This window comes from Mesoplodon densirostris, chromosome 14, assembly GCF_025265405.1.
Source record: "Mesoplodon densirostris isolate mMesDen1 chromosome 14, mMesDen1 primary haplotype, whole genome shotgun sequence".
Taxonomy (NCBI): Eukaryota; Metazoa; Chordata; class Mammalia; order Artiodactyla; family Ziphiidae; genus Mesoplodon; species Mesoplodon densirostris.
The window spans coordinates 59,650,189-59,658,942 of record NC_082674.1 but is presented as its reverse complement, the minus strand read 5'-3'; the positions used below and the strand labels follow the sequence as shown (position 1 = coordinate 59,658,942).

Below are 8,754 nucleotides of genomic sequence, written 5' to 3'. Positions count from 1 at the left end.
CGCGTCTAGAGCCCGTGCTCTGCAACAAGAGAAGCCACCACAATAAGAAGCCCGCGCACTGCAACAGAGAGTAGCCCCAGCTCGCCACAACTGGAGATAGCCCAAGTGCAGCAACAAAAACCCAGTGCAGCCAAAAAAAAAAAAAGTTCACAGTACATGGGAGTATAAGGATTAGTAAAAGAGAGCAGCATAAACATTCTGATCTCTTTGGGTAGGGGCAAGAAATACATACCCATAGGAGCCTGGAAACACATATACCAAAATATTAATATTCTGGTGGTAGATTATTGGCTGATTTTTGGCTTTTTCCCCCTACTTCTGATTGCTCCCAAGTTTTTTTTTTTTTAATTTTTAAAATAATAAGCATGTATTGCTTTTCTATTGGGGAAAAATGGTATTTGGGGGGCAAAAAACACAGAAGATACAAAAATCCAGTTATACTTTTTCATTCTTCTAACTTTTAAACTATAAAGAATCATGATATCTAAATCTATGTATGAAAAAAGAAAACGTGTAGGGAGATTCTTTTACCTAGTAATAAAAGTATCAAATACAAAAGGGTAAAAATATTGTTTTATTTGAGAAACTTACTTCCAAATTACTCTTATGTGTTTTAAAAAGTCATAAAGAGCATCCAAGAAGAAGACATATACAGTTTCCATAGGAATAAGGACAAAAAAATGGGGTTGATGATTGCCCCAAATGAAATTTCCTAAAGGAAAAAAATGTAGTATTTGACCTTTTTTTGAGGCAGGGTAAGTGGACTACACACATCATAAATAAAATTTTCTTACTTTACAAGGAGGAGGGACTGTGATCCCGTTTTGATGAATATTAAATACAAAATACAAAATCCACTGTTCTGATCAAGGTGAGGGGAAAAAAATCATTCTTCAATATTTCAATTCTCATGCAATGAAATCCAAAGGTCTGTTGAATCCACCTTTTCGATTCATGTACTGCCTATGATGAGAAAATTTATTGTCATTAAAAACAATTCTGGATTTGTCTTACAAAAGAAGTAATCACTTGCTTCAGAAATTAAACCTATAAACCATTTTTAAAATGGCAAAGTCTAGGGAAAGAAGTATTCAAAGTTAAAATCCAAATAGAGGTACGGAAATATACTTCCAATATTATTTGGGAAGATTCTACAGACTTTAAAAAAAATCAACTAAAAATCCATATTTATTTTAGGTAACACTAAACACCTAGCTAGTTTAAGGAAATAGAGAAGAGTTTCAAAATACATACCCATCAAGCAAATCTGATTTCACACTGTACTAGTTCTCCCCATAAGACCTTAATTGAAGGTAATTTTACAATGGACTGTTGATGATTCTGGTACTTTAACTCACAGCAGTCTCAAATCACACTACTCATATTCTAAATTAATTGGAATATTAGTCTTTTATCAGTGATAAATGTAGAGAGAAAGGCAATGTTTGAAGATGTCATGACTTTTCCATTCATCCAGTGAGATTTCAAGTATGGATTGGTTTGTTCTGTGGTATTAATAAAATATACCTATATTTAACAGAAGGATATTTACAGTTGAAATCCTTATACAATCAAGTTAGGTAAATAATTCAGGAGGAATCTATTTTAAAACCTATAATTATAATGAAATTAAAGCCTAAAGACTTGAGACTATGTTATTTTGAAGAAAGAACTACTTAGAGCCCTAAAATATTTAAGCCAACTACCCTTCTTTATAAGTTACTAGTTCACATGTAAATGGGAAACTATTTTAACATACAAGAATATAAACAAGGCAGATTAAAACAAGGGACAATATGGAAACTATTAAAGTAAGGGACTGTTTGGAAAACTGCTACATTTCCTACAAACATCATTATCCCATAAAAAATTCTTTCCCAAGCATATAATTTATATTAGTTCAAACATAATAATGGCAGCTATGCATACCTATACTTCCTCTTCTGAGACACATTTATGGCATAGGCATTTACAGAGCCATCCACCTTTTTCCCCTGGAGAAAAGCAAGAAACAAAAACCAAAAAACAAAACACACACAAACAAACAAGCAAACAACACACCAGAGAAAGAACATATTATATGCCTTGATCAAAGAGCTGCATCCCACAGACCCTCTTAAATGGCAAGACTCATTTAAGCATGAGGTAGTCCAATGAGTTAAAGAATTTTCAGATCCTGATGATATCCCATGATCTCCCAAGCGTTATAACTCTCTGTTCACATTTTTTATAGTCACACATAAGCAAATAAACCAATATTCAACAAACACTCATGGTATATGTATTATGTGCAAGACATACAGGGAAAGTGGGTAGCAGAGCCTCACCTTTTCTGGTCAAAGAATTCTTCAAAACCAAATACAAGTTATGGATATTTTCTCTAGAAAAATCCATTCGCAAAAATTTAACTTATGACCTTAACTGATGGCATTCTCAAATCAGTCACCAATTCCTATCTAAATCCCATTTCTTACATAGGCCTTGAAGCTTTGATTTTTAAATCAAGAATCAGAATAACAGATGCTAATGTTGTATCACTTGTATCTCGGACTTTTTTTTTTTTTTTCCAGTAACTCCTTTATGGGTCTTTTGAGTCAACCTGTTCCACTTTCTGTTCCTCATGCCTGAATTGCCTTCCCAACCCCCATCCAATCTTCAACCATCTGGTTCTTATGCATCCTTCAAGGCCCAATTCAAATGATCCAGCTGCCAGGAAGCACCCTCTTCTCTAACTCCCATAGAATGTGAACTGTGCTTTCCTCACAATACCCTGCATTTTCTACTCTGCATGATCATGATGTATAACATCATATACACGAGGTTATTTCCCATCAGACTGCAAGCTCATATGGAGCTTGATGGAGGGATATGGCTGTGAGTGGCCTTTGCAACTGTCACATCCTAGGCTACTGCACTTGCAGGTACTCAGAAAATGACTGTTAAATGTATGAACACTGCCAGTTAATGCCACCGTGAGTGCATGTGCAGGAACACACACATAACCTCCCTCCCCTATTATTACTCACGGGCGTGTACCCTGAGTACCTTTAGCATACTTATTAGATATCTGTGTTAGGCCGAAAAAAAGGATTCTCATCCACTGGCATGCACAGGTGAGGTATGTATATATTTGAAGTTGAGCTAAAACAAGTATATTTGGTCTTCCTTTTCTATTCCTGTTTTCACTGCATTTTGGGGGCCGGGGGACTACGGAGTAAATTACTTAAGGTGTATTATTTTAACCTCCCAAGAATAGGAGGTAGGCATGACTTGGAAAAAAAGAAGTAAATGATGTTAACCTTTTTACTAAGTTCAGTTACTAAAGGTTTTCTGATTTTTGAAAACTATTTGTAGAGTTGTATATTATTAGCCCTCTTCTCATTTACATGCTGGAATAGAAAATTATCCATTAATAAGCATAACCAAACTTTGAAACTTTTTAGAATGCTAAAAGGGAAGGGAAAATAAGTGACTACATTGGCATATGAAGAGGTTCCACCACAGATTAATGATGAAATATCACAAGATACACATTACTGAAAAATACAAATGAGCTGAGAGACTTTGTAACTGATAGTCATGAAGCCAACTGCATACAAATTAAATTAACATCCTTGTAGATGACATTAAAAAAACAACTGACATCATTTGTTCTTATGGTACTCCATAATTTTTATGGGATCTATAAATTCTCACCTAATTTCTCCTTTATACACAAACATTTAAAAGACTATATTTAAAAGTAGTGGCTCCATCTTTACATTTGATTCTCAGGAATTTCAAACATAACATCCAGCAACAGTAAAACCAAAAGAGAAAAGAATTCTAATAGTGAAGGTCCTTCACTATTCTAAAAACTTATTATTTAGTTGTCTCATTTTGGAGATATTCTTATTCACCCAATATATGTATTAATAAACCAGTTCACTCATAAAATGCTCTTCTGAATAACAAATAAGGGTTTGGTATATTCAAGAAAAAAACCTGAGACATAAACTGCATTAAATTCTAAAATGGGGTTCACTTCACATAACCATTTGTGAGAACAAGAGCGCATTCTTAATTTTCTCACCTCAAAACAGTCATGCCTCTAGTACTCCTCTTAGGTCATACAGTGTCATTTAAAAAAATACATGGGAGCCCCACATAATCACATCAGTTAGAAAGAAACTCTTATAGCACCTGAGATTACCCCACTCCATTCACAACTCAATGGAACACAAGATTAGGGGAAGTGGATTATTTTTGACAACTCTCCTCAAAAATTCCAACTTCAATTTGCAAAATTAAAAGGACTTAAAATTCTATAAAAGAAAGTTTTAAAAATATATTTTCTCTCTCTCCACACACACTCTCCCTGCCTATCCTTACTAGCTTCCCCTCTCTATCCTCCCTTCTCTCTTCATTCAATTTCCTCTCTCCCTCCATCTCCCCTTTGCCTACTTCCCTATCTCCCTATCTCTCTCCCACCTCCCTCTCTTCATCTCCCTCTCCACAATCCCTCCCGCTTTTGCCTCCCCTACTTCCTTATTCTCTCCAGGATTATGGTCAGGGCTTAGAGAGCATTCAAACTCCTGTCAACCCCTCTTCTGAGCTATGAGATATGCATGCAACTACGCAATGCCATCTTTATCTGGCAGCTGCACTTCGTTCTGTTTCACAGCACTTCCCCTTCCTATAATCCTTTCTTTGGTTAACCCTATCAGCCTGACACTTCAGAGTCATCACTGACTACTCACCTCCATCCCACCACCACTAACTCTGGTTCCTGAATGGTTCTCAATATTCCAGCCCCTCTTCTCAGTTCAGGCCTTCATCATCTTTCACTGCACGACGGCAGTTCTCTCAGCCTCCCATTTGTCCTCCATGAAGCCCCAGATCATCATTCTAAAACACACATATAATCTGTTACTCCCTTGCTTAAAAACCACTGCTTCCTCTCATCACTTAAAGAATCAACTCTAAGTTCCTCAGCATGGCTAAAGATATCACAAGCCTTCTGCGATTTGCCTCCCACCTCTATTTCTAGCCTCATTCGTAGCCACCAGCCCACCAACAGGCTTTCACTAGTCACTGAATTTGAAATTCCCACAATACTCTATGCTCTTTAATGCCTACATGGCATTGTCATGAGCTTTTCCCTCTGTTTCAAATGATCTTCCTCCTCTTCTTTGTCTGATCACCTCTACTGGCCCTTTAAGATCTAACTCAAATATCCCAGGCAAATACTCCCTGAATTCCAATGGCAGCTCACCACTTCCTTCTCTTTGCTTTCAAATCCCTTCACACAGATAGCCACTGTCTTCTAACAAAAAACTTGTATCAGTGGAAGAAATTACAAGTGATAGTAAAAGAATATGGAAAAAATAGGACAGATCAATTCAAATAAGAATACTTAACTGGCTACATGTTTTACTTACTTTTGTGGAGTCAAAGGAGGCAAATCCCATTAACTTCATCATTTCTATTTCTTCCTCTGTTTTGCCCTCCAAGTCTTCCTCTACAAAAATAAGTGACAAAATTTTAAACTCTATCATTCTATACATATAAAAAGAGAGGTGGCTTACCAGCAGAGAATACACTAAACAATTAGCTAAAGACTTGAGTTTAATGAAAGAAACTCCTCAATTTGGATAGCATATAACTCAAGGGGCGAGGAAGGATTGCACTCTCCATCCTCCATCTAAGAGACTGCTTAAAAGGACATGCTTGGGGGCTTCCCTGGTGGCACAGGGGACAGGAATCTGCCTGCCAATGCAGGGGACACAGGTTAGATCCCTGGTCTGGGAGGATCCCACATGACGCAGAGCAACTAAGCCCCTGCACCACAACTGCTGAGCCGGCGCTCTAGAGCCCGCGAGCCACAACTACTGAAGCCCACGTGCCTGGAGCCCGTGCTCTGCAACAAGAGAGTCCACCGCAATGAGAAGCCCATGCACTGCAATGAAGGGTGGCCCCCACACGGCAACAAAGACCCAACGCAGCCAAAAATAAATAAATAAATATTTTAAAAAGGACATGCTTGGAGCCTTTAGGAAGGACCACCTTTAATATCAGACAGAACACTAGTTTTGACGATACTTCCAAAATATAATATTCTCATGTTTTTAACTGTCCTTGTATCTAGAGCACCAGATAATCAGCAACTAAGGTACAATTAAAACAACATCTCAAAACTACATGCAATGAACACTATAAAAAACTTAATAGTTAAATGTTCAAAAATTATACTTTTATAATTTCATCATAACTGAAGTTATCTAAACATGGCTGTGCTTTTCCTACAGTTATTTATCTAATAACATTACCAGTTATCTGACGTTCTTTGCTCTTTGTTTCTTTTGTTTCTTTCTTCTCCTCATCTCTTCTTTCTTTTAGTCGAGAAGGGGAAGGAGATGTGGATCTATGTCGTCTTGGGGACCTAAAATTTAATAAGTAAAGATGTCAGAAACAGAGACATACCTGGTGACTTGTGTTGATGAGCACAGATATACATGAGTGCCTGCAAGGTAAAGGCTAAACAAAAGCCAGGCTTTAGAGCACCAGGAATTTGTTCCCCAAAGCAGAATGAGGAAGAAGGTTCTGCCTAGGCCCTGATTGTTAACAAAAAATTATTTATTGTTTAATCATCAGTTACACTCAGTATAGCTAGGGCAAAAAATCTTTCTGTAAGGCAGAAAAAAGCAACAAAACAAACAAACGTGTCTGATGCTTATTAAGAATCAGAGTCCAAGGACTTCCCTGGCGGCGCAGTGGTTAAGAATCCACCTGCCAATGCAGGGGACACGGGATCGATCCCTGGGCCAGGAAGATCCCACATGCCATGGAGCAACTAAGCCTGTGCACCACAACTACTGAGCCTGCGCTCTAAAGCCCGTGAGCCACAACTACTGACGCCTGCGTGCCTGGAGCCGGTGCTCCGCAACAAGAAAAGCCATCACAATAAGAAGCCTGCATGCAGCAACAAAGACCAAATGCGGCCAAAAATAAATAAATATATAAATTTATTAAAAAAAAAAAAAAAAAGAACCAGAGTCCACTTCTAAGATTCTTCCAAGATCTCACATTCTTTTTTTTTTTTACAACTTTATTGGAGTATAATTGCTTCACAATGGTGTGTTAGTTTCTGCTTTATAACAAAGTAAATCAGTTATACATATACACCAAGATCTCACATTCTTGATTATATACTTGAATAAATTATTATCACCAAAAGTTAATTAAAAAAATAAGACAAAAATACAAAACACTTATTTCTTACTCTTGCTAAGCTAAGTGCTTTTCATGTATTATTTCTCATTTACTCCTCACAGCAACTCTACTATGTGGAATGTTATCAACCCCATTTTATCAATGGGAATGTTAGGTTTAGAATAAAGTGGGATAAAGTTCCCCTCATTTCATGAAATTATAAGTGCCTTTGTAAGTGATAATAACAGAGTCAAGCGCAGCGACTACAAAGCTGTGGTAAAACTTCTGGTTATTTTCTGCACTCACCTGGAACGTCTTCTGTGCGGGGATCGAGAGCGGCTTCTTCTCCGATCTCGCTCTCGTGACCGGGACCTTTCTCGGCGCCTGCGTTCTCTCTCTCGGGAGGTGGACCGGGACCGCCTACGCTCTATTATAAACACAAAATTGTAGAGCCGAAAATTACCTCCCACATCTACTGGATGCTGCGCCGACCAATAGTAATATAAAGCGCGCCATTTCTAGATGTCACATTAAAAAAATTAAAAAGACGCATGAAATTAATTTTAACAGTATAGATTTAACCCAATATATCCAAACTATTAGCATTTCAACATGTGCTCCTTATAAAAAAATAGACACTTTATTCTTTCTTTTTTCCGCATTAAATCAAGGAAATCCGGTGTGTATTCGACACTTAAACAGCAGTTCTCAATTCCGATTGAGAACATGTTAAGTGCTCAATAGCCCTTTGTGGCTCGAGGGCTCATTTAACTTTTAAGATCAACCCTGATTAGCTGAAGGTGATAAAAACTAACGATGGGGCAGAATCGAGGGACTACATGACATCTCCCAATCCAAGTCCTGGCTTCTCTACCTCTCACTACCCGCTTCATGGGCCAGAAAACATTACGAGGTGAGCTCCCTGCACGCAAACTCCTAACCATCGATTTCCCTACTATAAACTGGGAAGGAAACACTGAGCATTTAAGAACCTGGCGGTATCACATGCTGCATGTTACGCAGTGTGGCATCAATTCTCACTTCAGTTTTTAAAGGTAAGCAATATTACCCCCAATGTCTAATTACGGGAACTCGGACGCAGGAAGGCTGAATGACTTGCAATCGGTTACCCAGAAATTAAGGGAACCGTGGCCTGACTACACTCCCCAGTCACAAGGACAACAAAAGTTACTGTATGAGGGTGACAAAGGGTCGGCGAAACCCCAACTTCGGAAAAAAACTGCCTTCAAATCCGAGGGCTGAAGCGTGTAGGGCCCAGGTCTTCGTTCCCCATCCACTCCCTCTCTTCTCCTCCTGAGAAAAGGTCCCCCCTCTCCGCGGCCCTTAGACTGGGAACAAAAGGGGGGACGGGTCTTCGACCGAGCCCCAGACCCTCAGAACTGCTTCTGGACTTACCCCTCCGCGGGGACCGGCTGCGGCTGCGACCCATTCGGAGTCCTCCCCAACCTCACACCGCCCCGGAAACGACTGTGCAACAACTTCCGGGAGGGCTGGGAACTGAGCTTTCCCTGCAGCCTGGGAAGCGTCGAAACGAGTCTCCAG

At 38.9% G+C, this 8,754-nt stretch overlaps 1 protein-coding gene across 1 annotated transcript; it reads right to left on the bottom strand.

Moving 5' to 3' along the window:
• Positions 1 to 555: 555 nt before the first annotated feature.
• SNRNP27 (small nuclear ribonucleoprotein U4/U6.U5 subunit 27) lies at positions 556 to 8,714 on the bottom strand. Its single transcript, XM_060117248.1, has 6 exons — positions 8,608 to 8,714; positions 7,498 to 7,618; positions 6,309 to 6,421; positions 5,421 to 5,500; positions 1,930 to 1,994; positions 556 to 963 (listed from the first exon to the last, which is right to left on the bottom strand). Exons 1-6 carry the CDS (start codon positions 8,639 to 8,641, stop codon positions 909 to 911), a joined length of 468 nt encoding a protein of 155 aa, XP_059973231.1. The 5' UTR covers positions 8,642 to 8,714; the 3' UTR covers positions 556 to 908.
• Positions 8,715 to 8,754: the final 40 nt, after the last annotated feature.